A 21,498-nucleotide genomic window follows, 5' to 3' on the forward strand; every position below is an offset into this window, starting at 1 on the left:
GATTAGACCACTCTTATCCTCTATACCCACCTTATTTAATTTTCAGCTCCAGGCAGTATGGGCCTGTTTCTTTCTGTCACATGCTATTACATTTCAGTGTTCTTTTTTTGCATACCTCAGTCACTCAATAGTACCTTCCTTCTTCAACTCCTGCTCTTCCCATCTCCTTTTTCTCCCATTATCTGTAGCGTTGCCCTAAGTACTCTTAACTGTTTTCCCTGGCAAACCCCCATTCATTTGCTGTTCTCTGTATTTGTACATGCTGTCTATTATTTTACATAACTGTCAGAACCTAAATAATAAGAGGAACATTTTGTCAAAGGGCACAAAAGGAAGTATTTTAAATAAGTCCTCAAAGAGGTACCTAATGCCTATATTTATGCTTTTTAGAAAACTATTGATGGAATACAGCAGCAGCAGGCGTATTTATAACCAGACTAATTTATGATTTTCTATCATAACACAAAGAGCAGTCTTGCAGGTTTTCTGTGCCTGGGTCATGTTGGTTTATTGCATCAGTGTGTGAAAGTTAAGAAAAATGTAGCTTCTTGCAACAAATTAGCAGTTCCAATTCAGAACCACCATCAAAATCACTGCCTTGAGGGGGAAGAAGGACTTACTTAAGTAGTTTGGGTGAAGAAAATGGCATCTGGTTTGGGGGTTTTTTTGTTATTTGGAAATGTTGCCTGATAAATAGGTGAACTTACATATAGATATCTGAGTTCAGTTGAGTAGGTGCTGAAGGCTCTTGGGAAAGTGGGAAAGATGTTTTGGCATCATTCTAAAGCAGAAACATTTATACAAATACATCCAATATTATTGTTATGAATAATAATAAAACCTGTGACTTGCATCCCACAGTTCCATTCCATCAGAATGCTCCAGGCTATTGTGGTTATAAGGAAATGTTCGGATCTTAATACTTTATGCCTCCCTTCTTATAATACGACACACAAAAATGGTGGGATTTTGAGATTTGTGCACTACAGTGGGAAAAGTTTTTATGTTCTAGTCTGCAAGATACATCAGCCAAACCTTTCACATCTTGGGGAGAAAAAAAAGCTTGGTATGATTTTCAGGTTCTTTTGATTAGTAAAACTATACTCAAACACTCACAACTCAGTAAGAATTTACTTGGTATCATCAATATTTGGTTGTGTTCATTGGTGTAACACCATTCTGATGTTTGTTTTGTTAGCAGAGTGCATTGATACATTTATCTAGTACTCAAGGACCTATTGAAGTTTATCTGTGCCCAGAGGAAAATGATGCCCTCAGTCCAATGAAAACCTATAGTCAGGACCACAATGGAAATATTTCGAAAACCATTTCCAAAGGTAAAATTATTTCTTTGCAATATTAATGGCCTTTTTTCAAGCTCACATTAAAGATTTCAGTTTGAACTTTGGATTTCTAGCTCCTTTTTTTGGCTTTATTTTTTTAAGGAGTGAAGGTATCAATTTTTACTATGTATTTCTGCTTGATATAGTCAGAAATAAGTTTTCATTTGCATCATTTGTTCAGATTAAGTTTCCTATTTGCATATCGCGTGTAACCAAAGTGTACATAATAATGAAGAAAGAAACAACTTTATTCCTTTTAAATTTTCAAATATGACAGTAGCAGTAAAGATTCATCTCAACACAAGAGGCAGAAATCTCTGTGTATGGGTATATGTGAAGCTACATTGCTTCACTGATGACATCTGGTACCTTGAAAATTCTCAGTTTTGACTACGAACTCCACTGAAAAATGAGCATTTCACTATGTTTGATTTATTTCCCCATGTAGTTGTTTAAATCTTGTAAGATAACTTTTTAATAGAAAAGTCAGAGATGATAGCAACGTGATCATTTTTGAGAAGCCCTTTGTAACACATCAAACACAAGCTAGAAATTATATGGAGGCCATTTTTTTATTGTTGAAATGATGCTTTATGAAAGGCCCTTTATGCAGTGGTTGCTTTGTTTGATCTGTGTCTGATATTTCTACTGAGATGAAATGTGACCACTTTTTATTTTTTTCTCCCTCCTGTCACAGAAATGGCTTCTGCTAACTCAGGACAAGGTGACTGCTCAGTAAATATGGCAACAATCTCTCCATTGGCTTCTCCAGCCAACCTATTACAGCAGACCGAGGACCAAATTCCCTCAAACTTTGAAGGACCATTTGTGAATTTGCTGCCTCCTCTGCTTCAGGAAGATTATTTGCTGAGCCTTGGGGATGAAGAAGGCATCAGTGACCTCTTTGATGCTTACGATTTAGAGAAACTTCCTTCACTGATGGATGAATTTATATACAGCTGATTGTCTTAAGTGCTGTCCGTAACTAAACGATGTTTTTAATGGAATCAAAAAACCTGCCGTCATTCAGAGTTGTCCTCTACTTACCATAAAATAGCATTATTAAATAAACTAGGCTCCTGAACAATGCTGGTATTTTAATTGAATACACCCTATAATACCATAAGAAACAATGAAAGGCTTTTACAGCAGAGCCTTCTCCTTGACCCTGAGCTCCAGTGCCTTGCGAGTCAGCAGGTGCAAGCAGGTGACCGTAGATGTTTTGTCTTCACACTCCCCCAGTCTCTGCTTACTGTGACAAGTGGGCTTATGGAGAAGGGCTTCATGAACTGGTTTAGTCCTAAATAACAATTTTGTAATAGTATTTCAGGTCGTGCCTTCTGCAGAGAATGCATGTCTTTTGAGTGTCACAACATGGATTGTACATGCAGTGAACGTAAATATGAAGTAATGCAAAAGAGTGGAATGAGATTCTTGAGCTACTTGTGGGAATGTTTAAATTGCTGTCATAATGCTCATTTTGAGCTATGTATATGTCTCATTATGAGGTCAAATACTTATGTCCTAAAAAGCTTTTAATGAAAAGAAAATACACTGTAAATGTAGTGTATATTGCAGATATTGAAAAGTATAAAGTTCTGCCACTTCTCGTAGTAATTGCAGATTTTTAAAAATGTTTGTGTGTGTGTGAAAGTAGTTTTTGTTGGTCGTTTTTTTTTAAACTAGAACGAAGATGCACAGTTCAATTTTACTGCCCCTGGTGTGCATTAGAACTGGTACAAGAATTTTTGTGGTACTAAGTGGGGCTTCATGTTAAGTGCCTACTAGAGATGCACTGTGGGTTTTCCCCTCTATGGAAAACACTTATGCCAAGCTTTGTTTGTTCAATATATCATATTTATCTCAGTGGGTTAGCTTCCTCTGCTTACAGCTTTTTATAATTCTCTTTGCCAGCAAAATGGAACTAATTTTTTTCCAAAGTACATAACTGTAAGTACCACATCAACTGAATTGCATTTATTTTTTGAAGATCTTTGCTAGTATAGTATAGTATCAATATTTATTTTTTGAACGTCAGAGGAATTCTAAGAAGTCTTAAATAATTTTTTTTCTTGAGTGTAAAATATTTTGCCATGTTCTGGGCTAAATTAATGTAATGTTGATTAGTTGATGCCCATATAATCTTTCTGTTTGCATTACTGTTGTGCTTATCTGACATACTCAGAAAATTAGTACTATTTGTACTGTAGTAGAATATTATGTATGCAGGTTTTCTGGTACCATTGAGTTGCTGCTATGAAAGCTCACACACGAAAAGGCAGGAAGTCACAGTACTAATAAGGAAACTGTATGACTGTGTGGGTTTTAGAATATAACAAATGTATAAAGGGCAACACATAAAGAACTGTTAAACAGTGTTAAGTGTGTGTTTATATGTACAAATGTTTGCATAGATCATTCAGCAGTTGTATTTAATTTGATATATGTTCTCAACTCACACTTTAGTTATCTAGCAGTTTTGTACAATAGAATTAATTTGTAAACACTGCCAGAATATTTTCTAGCTGGTTTGTAATTTTTTAAGAGTTTTTTTAGATGTGGATCTGTAAATAAAATAGTAGTATTTAAATTTTTTGTCTTGTGGAAGAGGAAAGTAAAAGTTGTGTGAGCATGAAGAGTTGTGAGACAAAGGGGCACTTTTGCAAGGGAAGAGAAAATGAAGACTAATGCAGACCATCTTTTTTTTTGTACAAATTAAACACTTGTCCCAATGTGTGTGGGCAAAATACTAATCTAATTTAGCTTTGCATTGTATGCTAGTTTAAAAAAAAACAAAACAAACCTCTGTAAAATACTGTAAAAAAAAGGATAAAACCAACAAAAAAAAGCTTTTATGGTGAGTTTTGTAAATAGATTTACTAAAGGGTGACATGTTCTCTAGCTGTGATCTTACCACTTCAAATGGATGTCATTTGAATAAATTTTGTATGGTATTGAATCAATAAAAATGAAAATTTTTAAAGACTTTAGATTTGTATTTAGCTATTTAAATTTTTCTTACTCTTGGTGCCTGTCATACTGTTTCTTGAAACCTGTTACTGTTTTCATTATAGGTGCAAACACGCATTTGATAGATAGTTTCAATCCCTTTTTTTTTATGATGCTAACAAGTTCAGTGAGTTTTTTTTAAACCAGGGTGAAACAAGAATAAAAGACACATGTTAAGAGACACAGCAGGTGATCCAGGGGTTAGGATTATACAAATTAATTTTTATTTATTCCCTCTCCTCTCATATGAATTAGGAACAGACTTCTTGCAAACTTCATAGAAATGGTGTTGTAGGATTAAATCACATGAAAGGAGTTGTTAAGGATCTGCTTAACCTGCCTATTGATAATTCTCTAGAAGTTTCCTAATAGCTTTGAAAAGAAGTATTTTCTTGAGTCACTTCCAACAGTCTCTTGCATCAGATCTATATTTACAAACTTTTACTTCTTTTCTGGTATTGGTGCTACACTTTTTTAGATACACAGCCATCTGTCAACTGCAAGAAAAGAAAAAATAAATGAGGATAATAAAATCACAGTAATATGGTTGATTGCTTAAATGTTGTACCTCTGAGCAAGTAATTTGTGTCTCGTCAACTTCCTGAACACTAGGAAAAGGCTATTACTTTCTCTGTGCACCTGTATATATTCAAACATCTGCACACAGAAGTACTGAAAGGAAGATTACAAAGGTCCTCTCTATAGTCTTAATAAATAATAAAGGAGGGCTAGATGTCTGTGTTCTCTGATCTCCCTTCGAAGCAGAGGTGGCAATAAATATCTGCTGTACCTCCCTGGCCTGTTCTCAGTTTCACTGATAACTAGTTTTCACGTGTCCCCTCATGTTTCCCCTCTCCTTCCTTCTGCTTTCTGTATCTGCTTTGCGAACTTGGGGTGTGCTGAGGTGCAGGATAAAAAAATCAGCCAGTTAAAATACTTATTCCTGCTCCTCCAGATTAGCATAGTGTACCTCAACATTATTCAGTGTACAGGTGTTAGTTCCAGGGAGGTTTTACTGGCGTCTGTATGTGCTGTATTCCTTGGTTGCCAGCAGATGGAAGTGGTTTTGGAAAAGTCTGTCAACATGGCCTGAATGATAGGCAACTATTTATTCCTTTACACACAGGAAAGGAGTTTGAAAAAAAAAAAAAAAAAACCAAACAACCCAAAAGGGAGGTTCACACTCCTGTACAGTAAGAACTCATCCACCTATGAATGACAAGAAACTCACCATATTCCTCTTGACTTATACCTGAAAGAATAAATTGCACCTTGGTCTTGATGCAGACATGAACATTTCTGTTGTAGAAAGAATGAAAGATATGTGAGGTGTTTTCTGTAGCATGAAAGAGCTTTATGTTTAAAAGCACCAAATTTAGTATATATCTCTTTTTTCCCCCGTGTGAAACACAATTAATGCACAATGCCTTTAGTGTTCCTGCAGCCAACAATTCTCAACACTGAGTGAACCATGAGCCTGTATAGCAAAGTCAGTGGAGTGATATTAACTAAAGCATAAACAAGTAGACTTCATCTCCCACTTCTGCTTTTCATGCTGAAGTAAGATCTGCCTGGATATTACTCCACAGCTAAGCAATGATCAGAATGCTTGACCTTTATTAAGTCTGGGAGTTTCCTTACCCACTATTTTCTTTCTAAAACTTGACAGGAAGAAAGTGTCATATATATATATAACAGGAAAAAATGGACTGTTACCAGTTCTGAGTGGTGCTGAATGTTGCTCACAAATGACCAGCCAGATTCTCCTAAATTTCAAGAATAGAGGAAAAAATATCTAAATTCTTGTGTCTCTTTTAAGACTCCTAAACTTTTTTCTGAATACCTTCCCACCCATTTCCACCCAGAACTGATGTTAGTTACCAGAGAATAAGGTTGCCATATAAAAATTGAGCCTTTACCTCCCTGGCCATTTTCCTTCCCTAAGGATGTTTGTTGAGACACTCTAAACCCATTAAGGATGTATCTTCTACTAACCATGACCTGAAGTTGAGATTTGGATTTTACTTTCCCAGTAGTTTTGTATTTTTCCAGCTACCTACTCCTAGCAAAACCTATGACTTCAGTTGGTAACCCAGTCCAAGGCTGGTGTCTTTGAGTCTACCAGCCCTGACAAGTAGGAAGTAAGGTCTACAGGCAGCTTGGAAAGGATGAAATCTAAAGCTCTTGTGTGGATACTCAAGGAACTGGAGCAGGTATGCTGCCAGCTCAGAGAAGGCCAGCACTGGAAGTTGTACTCCCAGCCACTGTCACAGAAAAAGTGGTTTTCCCAGGTAGATATGGATAAACTTTCTTCCTGCAATCAGGAGGTAGTAGGGAATTATCTGCTCCCTTCTCTCTGCTGTGCTACCTGCTGTCAGGTTACTAAGAATATGCTACAAAGCAATTTAGGTTTGTGAGCTTCCAAAGCACTGGGAGAGTGCCTTCCAATTTGTGGCTACATCCTAGGACTCAGCAGGACTGTGCTGGCACAAGGGCTGCTTTCTGCTACGAGTTCTTGGCAGCGGGACAAGGTAAAGGCTCTGCCGGATCATGCTGGAGCTGATCAGTGTGGCCTGTTTATGTCACTAGGTATGGGACTCGTGGGTTATTCCTGCCTGGGAGCTGGTCTTGGAGATCACTGCCTCCCCTTAATGAGTAGTGCTTGTCAGGTTGGCCATTTGGAGATTTTTGGTTATGTCTTGCAGGCTGTGCTTGGCTCTTTTGGTCAGCTGTAAACCAGCACTGGTGTGTGCCCAGTTGGGTTTTTAACCAGAGCAGAAACACTTGGCTGGTGGGGACAGCTGTGAGGGAGGGCAGTGCAATGCTCCCAGAAGAGAGACGATGAATTCAAGGACTGCATGTGAAGCACTTTGAACATGGGAAACTGAAAAGAAAAAAGGAAAATAATTGCTAACCTTATGGCAGCAGTTGAAATGCTGATGGGAGATAGAGATACCATTACAATGGACCTGGTAGGGACTTCTTACTCCATAGGAGGTAGTCTGAAATAGATCAGCATGGCCACCTATTTTGAAATGTTTTCCTCCATTCTCTCCTGGGCTAAAAATGCCACAAAAGTAACAAATTGCACATCACAGAGTGTCTCACTGAGAGCATATTTGGAAAGTATTTGTGTGCCTAAACAAAGACCAAATGGGAAGGCAAATCTATCTTCAGCTCTAACAATACTCCATCATGAGACCAGATGATATTAATAGTGCTCAGTCCTGCTCAGAATGATTTGTTTTTAAAGATGGATTTACGTGAAGTGCTTTCTTTCTGTCCCAGTTCTCTCTTTAAATCTCTCCTGTTTCTTTGTCCACACATATTTTTTTTTATTTTTTTTTTCCTGTGATCATTGTCAGATAAGCATTATATAAAGTAAACACGAGTTTGTAAGAAAAAGGAGAGGGAGATGATACTCGTAATTAGAAGTTGCCACATTTTGTCTGTGAGTGGACCAACAGGCCTATTATGGAGCACACCCAGGGTTTTCATTCAGTTTCCCTCCAGTTCCAGGGAGACTATAATCTTTAAAAGAGTTTTTTAAAGACTATAATCTTTAAAAGACTATAATCTTTAAAAGACTATAATCTTTAAAAGACTATAATCTATATATACTGTATATTCTTTTAAAACAATAAACTGATTCCAAAGACTCCCTCTAAAGAGAGAAACCTATCATTTGAAATGCAACTACAGGAAATGGTGACTTTTACATTCCAAAGCTGACTACCTCAAAATAGAACCCATTAAAGATACAATATAAATAATCGTTTTAGGTTAACTGTGTCTATTAAAGCCAAAGCAATCATAGTATGCTCACTCTCGACAACACTTTGATCGCCAGCGACACTGCACGCTTAATCTGCTCAGAGCTTTAGCTTCAGCCATCCAACAACCACACTGGTGTTTTACTAAATATCAATCAGAAAAGTTCGGAGGAAAACAGTGCCAGAAACTTCAGCCATCTGCTACTAAATATTTTGACCAACATCGTTTATACTACTCAGCAAAGTTGCTACTAGCATTGTATTTTGAGGAAATTAACAATGAAAAATAAAAATAATAATAAAGAAAGCGCGTTGTGGCCAGAAGAGGATTGAATAGCTCATCACCCATTTGGATCAGCTACATCAGGACAGCAAGCGCTTTAACTGGATAGGTATTGCTGGAATCGCTATTTTCCATTTAATACGAAGGTGACACTCCCAAGGCCCCGGGAGTCAGCGGGCTCAGTGGCGAAGCGACGGCGCCGCGCCCTCGGCGCTGTTGTGGCCTCCGCCGGCCGCCGTCCCGGCGCCGCTGCGCGCGCGAGGCCTCGGGGCGGGGCGCGATGGCGGAGCCCGGGGGAGGCGCGGGTGAGTGTCGGGGTCGGGCTTGGCTCTGGCCCCCTTGCCTTGCCTTCCAGGGCCCCGCGTTAAATTCGGGAGGAGGAGACGAACGTCCTGGCGGGAATCTCCGCAGGGGTCGGCGGCGGGGATGCAGCTCGGGGATGGGGTATCCTCAGCGGGCTGGAGGCCGGGTAGGGGGGCCGAGCCCAGCCGGGCTCCGGGATGTGCGTGGTCCGGGCCGCGGCCGGGCTTTCCCTCGCCCGTGGGCCGTGCTGGTGTGTGTGTGTGTGTTTATATATATCTGTGTTGTTTGAATATTTATGTGTACGAGGAGAGACTGCTGGAACTGGGTCTGTTTAGTCTGGAGAATACCGGTAGGGGGGTCTCATTTATGCGTATAAATGTCTCAGAGGCGGTGCCAGACTCTTCAGGTGCCCAGTGACAGGACGAGGAGCAGTGGCCATAAACTAAAACGCAGGAAGTTTCACTCTAACAGGAAGAACAACTTTACATTGAGGGTGGCAGAGCACTGGAACGAGCTGACCAGGGAGGTTGTGGCGTCTCCTTCTCCTGACACGTTCAGAACCCACGTGGGCACCTTTCCTTGTAAGCTGCTCCAGGTGGCCCTGCCGGGGCAGGGCTGGATGATCTCTGGAGGTCTCTTCCAACGCCAGCAATTCCATCGTTCTGTGATATGTACATATATATAGACACATACATATAAAGCTATGCTATGCTTTAAACTCGATCTCACTGTGTGTTAACGCTGCAGTTTTCTTCTGCTCTGTGTGAGGCCAGGGGTAAAATCCCAGGGCTTTACCGGAGACACCTGTAAGTAAATAGCTAAAAAGGGTGGTCCTCTTCCACCTGAATGGAAGTTCTCTGTTGGTACGTTCGAGGAGATTGAGCAGGGGTGACCAAACCAGACTGGCACAAGGGAAGTTTTGTGTGTGATGAGATGTTTTTTGTTTGCTTACTAGCATTTTTTTGAAGAACTATGTAGAGTTCTGTAGGTGCAGCTGGGTTGTATGAGAAGAATACATTAACTTCTAATTTTGTTACTGCTTCTTATTTCAGTCCATCTACCAGAATAGCTGCAGGAATTTGTCTTTTTTTTTTTTCCATGTGAAGGAGATCTCATGCATGCATATGGAACTAGTGCAGATATCAAGTAATCTGTTTTAAAATAACTTCACAGTGTTTTAATTTAAAAAAATGTGAATGACTTGAACTAAAATTTACTGTTACTCTTTCTCCCTTCTTTCATTCAAAATTTTAAACTGATTGAAGACAGAATCTGGAGGAAGTCTGAGATAACTTAAATACATTTGACTTTGACAAAAAAAAAGGACTCTATAGAAGAAGGACAAAAGGACAGTGCCCCTGCTCAGGAGACAGGGAAAACGTGGGAACTCTTCTACCTTGCCAGCCAGCCAACGTGTGTACCCAGTCCACATGAGGTCAAACTGAGCAAGGAATGTATTTCTGCAAAGGGAGGATGAGTGCTTGTTGGACAATAACATGAATTCATGGCTTTCTATCTGCTAGTTCTGCTTGTTCATGCCATGTCTTTTTTCCTTTTCTTCCTCCTTACCCCCCCACCCCCCAGGTTTACTGTCCAAAAGGATTTAGACCTTTCTTAAAAAGGTAGGAATTTTAATTTGGCTGTACTCTTTCTTCCATGGGTTACTGAAATAAGTTAAGCTTATTTGTTTTTCCAGCTGCTCCATTATATTGGATATTTTTCTGTAAGAGAGAAAAAATGACAAATTTAAACTTTTTATTACCTTCCAGATATTGATTTGATGACTTTATTTGTACATATTCTCAGTGGTATAAGTTTGTGTAAGAGATGTCACCTTTCCCTCATATTCTTTATTGCTAGACTTTTCACAAATCTTTATTTTTGTTTTTTTGCTGCATTACTGTTTAGATCCTATTTTGGTTTATTTTTTCCTAGAAGAATGCTAATTGCCTAAGTAACTTGGGCAGATGCATCCTCTTTGTGACATCATTCTGTTCCTTTTTAAGTTAAATGCAGATGTGTGATGGTTCAGCTTATATGAAGCTTTATTTTGAAGTATATCTTGCAAGATTGACTGAAGTACACGTGCTGGGAAACTTTGACTTCTTATGTACTTCAGTAATTCATTTGCTACATCTGGAAGTGTTTATATGCCAGCAGCAAATCTTTGGTTACTGAAGTATAAGTTTAAAGATATTAAAGCCTTGGGGTTTTTTTCTTCATTGCAGTTAGGAAAGTGTTGTATTCTCCCTGTAAACTGTGAAATACCCTTTTATGATTTCCTTAGTAGGCTGTTGGTTTATGTAAAACACCTGAGTTTCCAATGGTACTTCACACTTTATTCTAATTAGGAGTTACAGCACAGTGTGGTGTGTAATTAATGCAGTAACTCTTTTTATGGACTTTTCTAGCAAATGGCTTTTTTTGATTCCTGAAAACTGATCTGGATTTTCACATCTGCTGGGAGATACATATGCATATATATTTATTTTTTGTGGAAAATATAATTAGTTATTAGCAAACTTTTAATATATTTTTCTAGCCAGATTATAGTATATATTTTTTTATTATTTAGGTATAGTTGTTTAACATTCTGTACCTGAGAACATAAATTTTTATTTTACTGTCCTAGTGAATGAACTAATTCAGATGAAAGGCCTGTGGGATCAGGAATTCTAGGAATAGTTTGGTTTGTTTTCAAAAGGACTGTGAAAACATATTCGGATAGTGTCCACACACAAGTAAGAGAGCCAGAATGGCCTCTGGAGCAGTCTCTTGGGTTCTGTGTATTTTGTTCTTCTTCTGTGATGTGAGTGGAAGTACATCCATCATATGACATGAGTTCACTATTTCATTATGATGCTGACATGATTAAAAATACCTGTATCTTGAATGTGTCAGAGGAGATGAAGGGGTTTGGAGTTAGGAGATGACAAGGTACAGATGATTTATAAACAAGCCCTTAAAATCTGTATGGTTTTCTCCCTGCCTGTGTTTGAGGTATCGGGGGAAGAGGGCATTCAGGAAATGTCTCTGGTAGTGGATTGTTTTTATGTGCTCAGTATCCCTCATATGTGTGATACATTTCACATATGCTTAGAGATATATCTGACTTTTCTTTATGAGAAATGTGCAGTAGATACAAGGCCTTGGTTTTGTATTCAAATGCCTTCCTAATGCAAATCTTCTCCCAGCACTTCTTGAAGATGCCTGCTGCCTGTGAGTCAGCGCTTGAGGATATCGAAGACATTGTGCCAGCAGAAGATTTGAAGCCACACGATCGGCAGTTTGTGAGAAGGAATGTTTTTCCCAAAGTGCGAAAACGCAACTCCCAGAAAAACATTCAGACAGATGATGAGCCCCCAAGTGACAGGTAAAGTCATTGACCCTGTGTTGGTGCTTTTCTTGTATCTTGTATGTGCTTGTCAGATTTTAAAAAGGTGGAAGTTTGTGTTATATCTTAATGTAAAATCTGTGTACAAGATAAAAGTTAGTAAAATAGTCTGTATAGAATGTAGAGAGAATAAATAATAAATCCTAAGCAAATTCCTTTTCCTAGACAGATTTTCTGTAGAAATCAGTTATCGCTGAGATGTTGATGAATGGAATAATCAGTCTGGAAAAATGGTTTCTGTTACGCTTTTATGTGTAAAGGATTTCTGAAAAACTGGCTGTTTTATCTTACTTACCTAAATACAATCTGGGCTCTTCAAAATGCAGTTCTGGAGTAGTCTTTTGACTTCTGAAATGAATAATAGGAACAAAATCCTAAGAGGTGTAAAAGGGTTGGGGTTGGAAGGTCCTCTTTTCCAAACCCACTGCTTGTGCACTGCCACAAAGAACCAGTTGGCAGGACTCTGACTAGGTAGATTTTTTTCCATCAAAGAGATGGAGATTCTGCAGTCTCCCTGAGTAACCTGTGCCAGTTCTTGGTCATTCTTAGAGTGAAAAAGGTGTTTCCTGATGCTCAGAGGTGACCTCCCGTGTTTCATTTGTGCCTGTTGCCTCTGGTCCTGTCACTGGACACCATTGAAAAAAAAAAAAGGAGGCTCTGCCTTCTTTGCACTCTCCCTTCAGGTATTTATATACTTTGATGAGATCATCCTGAGCCTTCTCCAGGCAGAACAGTCCCAGCACTCTGAGCAGTTTCTGTTAAGAGGCATGTTCCAGTCCCATCACGCTCTTCATGGCCCTTTGTTGCACTGTCTCCAGTACATCTCTGTCTCTGTTGTGGGTGCATCCTGTCAGGGCCCAGGGACTTGTGTATGCTCAGTGTGCTAAACCAGCACACTGACCCATTCTCCTTTCATGAAGGGTACATCATCCTTGTTTCAGTCTTTAAGCCTGTTTTCTGCATCCTGGGATTTGCAAAGGCCGTACTTCTTGTGTGTACATCCTGCAAGTGACATGGTAAAATTTCTTTTGAACTTGCTGTTTTATTTCAATGGAAATAGTATGCACTAAGCATGAAATGTGTTTTGGCATTTTTCCTACTTGTGATTTTCCATAAGAACATTCTGCTGCAGTGGAATTGATTAGAGTATAGGTCAACTCAGTTATTGATTATAGTTTCTACTGCAGGTCTGAGATCTGGGTTTTTTTCTTTTTTTTTTTCTTTTTTCAAACATTAGTTTCAAGTTGGTGGATAAAATTTCCCTAGATGATAAAGTTGAAAATAAATTGTGTATAGAAATTTAATTTCCTCTGGGGAAATAAAATTCTGGGTTTTCACTGGTGTTCAAAAGAAATTTTATTAGCATAACAATGCATTTTTATCTGCATACCCCTAAAAGTGCATTGGCCCTAGTCTGCCAGGAATGTATGGGCAGCTGAGCTGGTGCTCTGTAGATACTTCACACAAGTAGTTCATGCCCCAAAGCATTCAGGTACTAGATATTCTCTAGCAGGCTGTGTTTTACTGTTTTGTACCCAAGAAAGCACATGAACATGTGTTGTTTAGACAGCAGGAAATCTAAATACCCTGTGTTTGCAGTTAATGATCATTAATGTTCCATCAACAAATTTCTATTTTTAGCTAGGGGAAGTGTCTGTTAAAAAAGAAATGTGGAGGGGGAGGGGGGGAAAAAAAGCTGTAGGCAGGGTGCAGTATTGTGTTCCAGGATGTGTGGTGTTCTTGTACTGGCATCTTTAGCTCATTGGCACTTATCCCAGGAATTTCAATGAGAGCTTCTTACAGAACTTTTTGTTGGTTTTTGGAGCCTTGTATGTGCTAGCTCCACACTGCATGTCTGCCATGCTGCTTCTGTAGCTTGGAAAGGTTGGAATGGGGGCTTTCCGCTGTTCATGTGGCTGGTGGCCATCAAGTTAATTTATAGAGCTGACTTGTGTGGAGGGAGCTACAGTGAATGTATGCCGTAGTATCAAAAGGTTGCTGTTTGTTTGCTGGTGGTCTAATTTCAGTGCTGTCACTTGAAGGTTACATGTTACATGATACACTAATTTTGAGAACTTTGGGGAATTGAAGTTTGGTTTTTTTTTTTTTTTACAGTGTTTTCGTGTTTTGTTGGTGTTTTTGTTGTTGCTTTAACATAACTGCAATGTACTGATTCTCTTATCCTACAGCTCCTGCACCTTCTCCATGCTGAAACTCTTTTCTATCTCTTTTCTTGCTAGTTGTGGTGGATTGACTCTACCACAAGGGAGAGAACTGGAAGAGTAAAAGTGAGAAAACTTGTGGGTTGAGATGAAGACAGATAAAGTGAAGGAAGGAGCAGGGAAAAGCCCCAAGTGATGCAAAAGCAGCCATTCACCACCTCCCACAAGCAGACTGGTACCCAGCCAGTCTCAGAACAGTGGTTATTTTAGAAAGACCAAACGCACAGCTTTTATTGCTGAACATGATGTCATCTGGAATGAATTATCCTGTTGGTCAGCTATTCTGCTCATATTCCTCCCAACCTGTCATCCATCTGCAGCCTGCTTCTGGCAGGATGGAGCACAGTGGGAAACAAGCAAACACTGTTCAATGGCAGCTGAAGCACCCGTGTGTTAACACTGTTCCAGTCACAAACACAAAACACAGCCCTATAGTGGTTTATGTTACTCTGCCCCAGCAAGGCCTAATACCTGTTACACTAAAATCACATAATTACTGTTTTTCCTCAGCTGTTTTGGAGTTGTTACTGCTTGCATTGCTTATTTTATGTTTAAAGAATTACAGTTCATTCAGTCAGTTCAGTGGACTTAAAGGGGAAGCCTGTTCATCATTTAACTTGCATTTCTCATTCGTTTTTACTTGACAGCATTATTCCTGGTGTTCAGAAAATCTGGATTTGTACATGGGGATGTTCTCACAATAATTCGGATGGTGAATACATGGCTGGACAGCTGGCTGCATATGGATACAAAATTACAGGTAACAGTATGAGTGAGCCCTGTAATTCAGTTTTTCTGGGGTGAATGTTTGGAGCTGTCAAACTGTCATCAAATGTTTTCAGTCTTAATTATGCTTTTAAAAATCCCCCTCTGATCCCTTTCTGATCTGAAGGTGAAGAGGTAAAGTGTTTTCTGGGCATTAAGCAGAATGATTACAGGATGAGTGCTTTCAGAATGGTTGGATTTTCTTGACATGGCAGACATCAGATAGATGTAATTCAGTGCCTTTTTTGGACATTTCACTTGCTAAACTGAATTGAAAAGTTTTCATAAGAGTGGACAGGAAATATATTAATTCTTGGTTTTTAATTGTAATTGGTGGAACCCAAGGGGAAGTGGGAGAGAGGCAGTGTTTTCACTTGGTGATATGTGTGTTTGCATTGGAGCAGAGGTGGTCTACTTCAGGTAAATGATCTTTTATTTCAGGAGGGATGATCAGTATGGTGGAGGTTGGAAACTATGAGGTACAATCCTGTATCATCCCAAGAGCTGAGAATGCTATTTCCCCTTCCCTTCCAAGTACTTTAAAGTTTCCCCATCATCTTGTTCTGCCTCCCCAAGCCTAAAAATATCCTCAAACTTGTGGTTATGCTGACCACATTTCATCTCCTTAATGCAAAATATGCTGACAAAAAAGTTGAAAAGTTGGATTAATACCATGTTGCAATATACAAGTATTATCTGAATACTTTTACATAGCTTTTGACTAGTCAGAATATAAACTTAAGTTTTAATAATTAATTCAAATTCAGGTGTGTCTTGCACCTAAACTTGTATACTGCAAGACTACAAAGTTGTCTGTCCTGGCACTTTTCTAAAAAACAATCCTGATTTCACAGAATGGCCGTTTCTCTTCGTGAACATGTCATGATACCATTGAACAGTTGCATCTCATTTTCCTTTATTGCTGTTGATCTTTCTTACATAGAAATAAGACACTAAATTATTCAAGTGCTGAACTACTTTAGGGAACCCAGTTGGATTATTAAATTAGTAGGTATGGAGTAGGTATGCTCTTTCCACAGACAAGTGGAGTGCTGATCCAAAACCCCTTATTTGTGGCAGCTGTTTGTATAAGATGGCAAATATGTTTTCATTGTGGCTTTCTTAAATTCAATTAGTCTTTACCTAGTCTTCACCTTTACCATTGTTCTAATGCATATTATTCCAGAAACTGCTTTCAGCTTGTCAAGATTCAGATGGTAGTTCTGTTCTTTTGGAATTTTTCTGAAGGAGATGTAGGGAAGATGGGAGTGCAGTGAAGGAGGGAACTGTGTTAAATTTTTGATACCTTATCTTTTTAGAAAATTAACTGTTTATAAGATTAGAATAGAAATAAGTCTACATCTAGAATCTGAAAACTGAGAACTAAAAACCTAATAAAAGTTGCAGTTGCTGGGAGAGGAGTCTGAGAGTCATTTTGGTATTTGTACATGAAATTGACTGCTAGTTTCTAGTCATTATTAAATCTAAGTCTTGATTTAGTTTATGTTAATGGATGTACATACATTAAATGGAACAAACAAAAAAGCCTCAGTGCTAGGTGATAGCCAGAAATGATGCAGTGTAGTTTCTTCTTTTTGAAATTAAGTAATTCTTGTCGGTCTATTCTTAAAAAGGCATGTTTGGTTTTTTTTATATTCAGTCATCTGGGAAGTTCAGATAGGATGTCAAATAGGGATTTAATATTTTTGTCCTGTACAGTGAAGCAGCTACTCAGTAATAATAACTGTTGCTTAAATGATCCAAATGTCAAACATTTCTTGAAATTAAACTTAATATTGTTTATGGTATGCAAAAAATAAGAAGAAAATATTTTGTAAGAGCTATTTTGTAAATCAGTCCTTGTGTTGCTAGAATTTGTTAGTTTTATGTAAAACTGTTATAATCTTGGGGAAAATATAGAAATACTCACTAAGATGAAAGATTGTCTGTTGTCACAGTGTCTTGGACAGCTATTACTTAAAAGTGTTTGGATTAACTTATTTCCTACTTGTTCCCAAGCTTTTGAGACAACACTTCCTGAAAAGATGCTGGAATAATGTTCTGGCTTTAGAAAATAAGATGTGAGCTTTACTTACAGTTTTTGCTCCATTATGAAGGACTCAAGCACTGTTTCTATTGTCTTCTGTCTAATTGCAAGATTGGAAAAAAACATAGAAGAAAGAAAAGAGCTTCAGACAGATTCCTGTTGCTAACTGGAAGTTGTAACAATGCAACCTACTTTGCAAGTTGACTTATGTGAAACTGAGCATGGATATAATGTCCTCCTTGCTTTTCATGTGTTTCAAAAATGTTCTTTCTGTACAAGCACCCTTTGTTGCTTCCAGGAATGTCTATATCCAAAGATGAAAACAGAGGGCTGTACTTTTCACAGCAAAGATTGCCTCTATCTGGGGAGAGACCAGAGTGTGAGTCAGCAATATACAGATACTGCAATAACAGCAGTGGTGATTAAAAGTCAGGGACTGCATCAGCTTAAAAATAGGCAAAGGGAAACCAGCAGAAGAGCTGTACCTATTTTTGTATCTGCTTTTACAATGTGAAGGTGGGCAGCATTCTGAACAAATTGCATACCATCCTGTGGGAACACAAAGCTCCTTTATAAGCCTGAGCCACACAGAAATGTGTGGACCAGCTGCTATCAGTGTAGGGCTGTACCATGGGTAGTTGTTCATATTCTGAAAACGGTGTAACTGTTGGTCGCTTTACTGGTTCTAAAACTGGTTTTGGTTTCTTGGCAGCATGACTTACTGTGTAGTTTAGACATGCCTGCAGACCTGCTGGAGTGCTCCCTGTGAGATACGCCCTGGAGGAAGAAACTCTCATGGTACAGACTGCCTGTAATGCCTGCTGTGAAAAACAGGAAGTGGGCGAGCTGGGAGCTTTCAAATATTGTGAGCAAGATTTTTGTTTGGAAGGGACTTAAATATGTTTGCCATGTAGCTCGTTTTCTCTCTGAAAAATGGAACTGCTCATGTGTATTCAGACACAGAATGCTTTCACTTCTCCAGTGGGTAGTTCTATTCACATATGTTGACATCTATATGTTTCTAGTTTTGTGAAATTAATGGGTTTTGGCCCAGCTGTGAATGCATTTTGGTGGATCAAGACATTAAGTATGCTTGTTATTTCGTACAGATTGTTTCTGGCTCAGGGCTGTTCAGGTACAAAACATTCCCTCCTCAGCCACTGTAAAACATGCTGGGGTAGGAAAGGCATTGCTTATAACTTAGAAATATCAGAAAAATGAACACCAACTTTTTCTTTGATGAAGATGAAGCAAAAACTTATTAAGCATTCAGTGAGGCTAAACCATTCACAGTTTATCTGCACTACACTTTTGTGGATTTTGGAAATGAATGCTAGCACAGAAGATACTCCTTCTCTAGCATGGGATTCTACAAACAAGAATTGTTTCTGCTAGGTCAGTGGGTTTGGCTTTGATGTAGCACTTAGAAATTGGGTTATGTTACAGACCTTTAGCTTTACTTACGCAGTTTTAGACTAATCTGAAATTCGTTCAGGCATCCTATTCTTTCTCAGAGATTTCTTCTGTAAGTGTGTTGGATGGAAAGTTGCTGTGTAGAGTTCACTCCGTTTAGCTGGCAGGACTTGTACCAGTGAGACTTGCCAATTCTTACTGAATCTTAATGTTTATAGTCCAAGTGATATGTCTTACACCTCTGTAACTCCCTGTACAGGGAATTTATGTATTTCTCTGAAGCAAATATCAAATAGTATTTTGCAGTCCTGTTAAACCAATTATCTGGGGTTTTTTGCCTCTTCTACTTGTTAATTTTCTAAACACTTGTCAGTTTTGCTTGCCAGTGGCTATAACTGAGGTATGATTAAGACTCTCCATCTGCTACACATTTGTGTAGAAGAAAGAAGGAAGAAGACAAGGAAGAAAGTGATCTCCTTAAGACCTCATATTGAAAAGAAGACAGGTGTAAAAGGAAAGAGTCTGCTGTTGAAAAGCAGATGAGGTTCTGCAATCTAAAATGGACTTCAGTGTTCAAAGGCATTGTCACGTGTTCATTGTGTTGCATAAGCCGTGCTTGTGTAGACTTTGGCCATCCCCACACAGGTGCAGCAAAGCATGCTGCAGCATGAATTTTATTCATGCACATGCAAAATAAAGAAAATTACTAAGACTGTACAGGTATTGATTCCTGGGTTGTGAATCACTTCAGTATATGGTTCTTTGTTTCAAGTGTTGTCTTAAAAGTACTTTTGTACTACACAATAAAATTTTAATACTAGATTTTTATTTATTTTATTGTTTTAAAGTAGAGATCTCTTTAATATGTTACTGTATTATTCAAATAAGCTCTCTGCAGCCTGCATAGTGGTTGATATGAAGTATTTTCACTAAGATCTCCTGGTTTATATTGTATGCTTTTAGTTGCTCAGAATCGGCAGTATCCACCCTGCTGATAATGCTCATCTGTTTCTTCCTAAGTATAATGTAAAACGATACTGACTACAGTGTAATTTTTGGGGTGAGCCATCGTCATTGTGATGTATGTTTGGTATTCTTTATTAAGCTAAAAGACAAATCTTTATTAGCTGCTCATGAAGTGCCTTATTAGTCAGAGAATTCAAAGTTAGTCCTTGTGTTTGGATTTGTACTTTTCAAATGGTTGTGAGTGCAGTTCCAATTTAGAAAAATAAGATAATTTACAATCCTTTCTCGAGGGGCAGGGTATGCATGTTGTGTGCTTAAATATGCAAAATACCCCACACTACTTTTCTGTTGATGAGAAGAGTTTCTGTTTGCTCTACAACACTGCAGTCATGAAACTGTCTCTGAAGCAGCTGAGTAATGGAGAAAAGTGAACAGAGATTTAAATTCTGGTGTTTTGTACCCTCACTGAAGAATTTTCCCATTGGCTATAACTTGTAGAGTCACAGGCCCGTATGATTTTTGCATTGCTTGATAACCTTACCAGCATACCTGTTCTGCCACAGATTTCTCTTTCAGATTCAAGCTGACTCCTATTTCTGGATGTAAAAGCTTTTGGATGTTGATATTGAGCGAAGCAGTAAAGTAACTTATTTCTGTACCTGATGTTGTGAGATAATTGCCTTACAGTTCCAGTGATGCATATTCCTGCTGTTAGAAGATTGGAGTTGCTGCTTGTCATAAGTGTTTTGTGTGCTGATTCTTGGTGCTCAGGCTTGAAAAGTGTGCTCTGACATGCAGTTAGTATGGGAATACGTGAGATGTGGGTGTGAAGGTTTTCTTTTTAAAATCTGAAACTTTTATGGTGATATGGTTAGAAGGATTAGGAGAGAGGGTGAAATGGGACATAGCGGTGAAGAAAACAGGTGAGACTGATGGGATGTAGCAGGTTGAGTTGCACAACTGTAGACGATCAAGATTTCACCATTCTTCGGAAGGAATAAATATTCCCAGAACATTCAGAGTGTCCTATAAGCCAGTGAGGGGGACAATGAGTCTGGTTATTGTTGGGGTGGTTTCTTGCAGTGTAGAGTTCATACAGCATCATGCTGTGACTCATCTGCAGTATTGCATGTTCCCTAAGTCTCTGTAAACTAACGTATAATTGTGGTTTTGGCAACTGTGTATTACTGCTCCAGTGTTCCCTGTAAAACTTCCTAACCCGTGTGTGGCTAGACTTCTGTTACTTATCACTTCTGACTTGTGGCACAGCGCAAGATATATAACCTTTTTGTGGTGAGTTTTTCCTACCTCGGCTTCCTCAGGATCAACTTCTTATTCCTGTTGGGCAATTTTCTGTTAAGTGGGGAGTCCAGCTTTGAGGATGTTTTCTCTGTTACAGGATAGAACTCTTGAGTTCTCAAACTGGGTGATGTGTTCCCTGTTTATGGGGGAACTAGGTAAGAACTGGAGTCTGTTTTCTTCTCATAATGGTATCACTGCCATTAGTGCTTGATGTGACAAGTGTATACTGTCTTTCTTTATCCTCTTTAAAATTGTCTATTCATCTGTGAGTGGCTTATTTGGGTTTTTTTTTGTTTTTTTTCTTTCAGTGTTTTTATTTCACAATCATAGAGCAGGCAACTGGAAGTTGGGAGCATGCTGAAGAACCTAATAAATCCGATGTGCATACTCTCTTCAGAGACACTTGTAGGGAGCTCAGAGAGGCAAATTTAAGCATGCATGACATGGTTAGGGTTAATGCTAGTGACAAAGCATTGGCTGCATGCTCTGGTGTTTGTGCAATGGAGTTTAGTTCTGGCAATGCTGAATTTCATGTAATCCAGAAGAATGAATTTGAAAAGGATTGAACCATGAAAGGTAAATTTCAACTCCTCGTAGCATCCATCCTCTGATGTGGAATATAACCCTACTGTAGGTAAGCAATTAGCAAATGAAGCATAAATAGCAGTGATGAAGTGA

The 21,498-nt window shown here is 38.7% G+C and overlaps 2 protein-coding genes across 7 annotated transcripts in view; both read left to right on the forward strand.

Moving 5' to 3' along the window:
- The window catches only part of E2F3 (E2F transcription factor 3), a 42,243-nt gene extending 37,910 nt beyond the window's left edge, over positions 1 to 4,333 (forward strand). For 3 of the 4 annotated variants that reach the window (XM_068200031.1, XM_068200052.1, XM_068200045.1), the window contains exons 6-7: positions 1,199 to 1,337; positions 2,041 to 4,333. In XM_068200031.1, coding sequence (XP_068056132.1) covers positions 1,199 to 1,337; positions 2,041 to 2,306 — 405 coding nt within the window. In that variant the 3' untranslated portion in view covers positions 2,307 to 4,333. The remainder of the gene's footprint in view (positions 1 to 1,198; positions 1,338 to 2,040) is intronic. The other variant, XM_068200037.1, reaches the window with a different exon arrangement.
- A 5,566-nt stretch (positions 4,334 to 9,899) lies between these two features.
- Positions 9,900 to 21,498, forward strand: part of CDKAL1 (CDK5 regulatory subunit associated protein 1 like 1) — a 386,114-nt gene continuing 374,515 nt past the window's right edge. For 2 of the 3 annotated variants that reach the window (XM_068200067.1, XM_068200065.1), the window contains exons 1-2: positions 11,918 to 12,084; positions 14,975 to 15,087. In XM_068200067.1, coding sequence (XP_068056168.1) covers positions 11,918 to 12,084; positions 14,975 to 15,087 — 280 coding nt within the window. Of the gene's footprint in view, positions 10,334 to 11,917; positions 12,085 to 14,974; positions 15,088 to 21,498 lie in introns of those variants that run through there. The other variant, XM_068200064.1, reaches the window with a different exon arrangement.

Source organism: Anomalospiza imberbis, chromosome 1, assembly GCF_031753505.1.
Source record: "Anomalospiza imberbis isolate Cuckoo-Finch-1a 21T00152 chromosome 1, ASM3175350v1, whole genome shotgun sequence".
NCBI lineage: Eukaryota > Metazoa > Chordata > Aves > Passeriformes > Viduidae > Anomalospiza > Anomalospiza imberbis.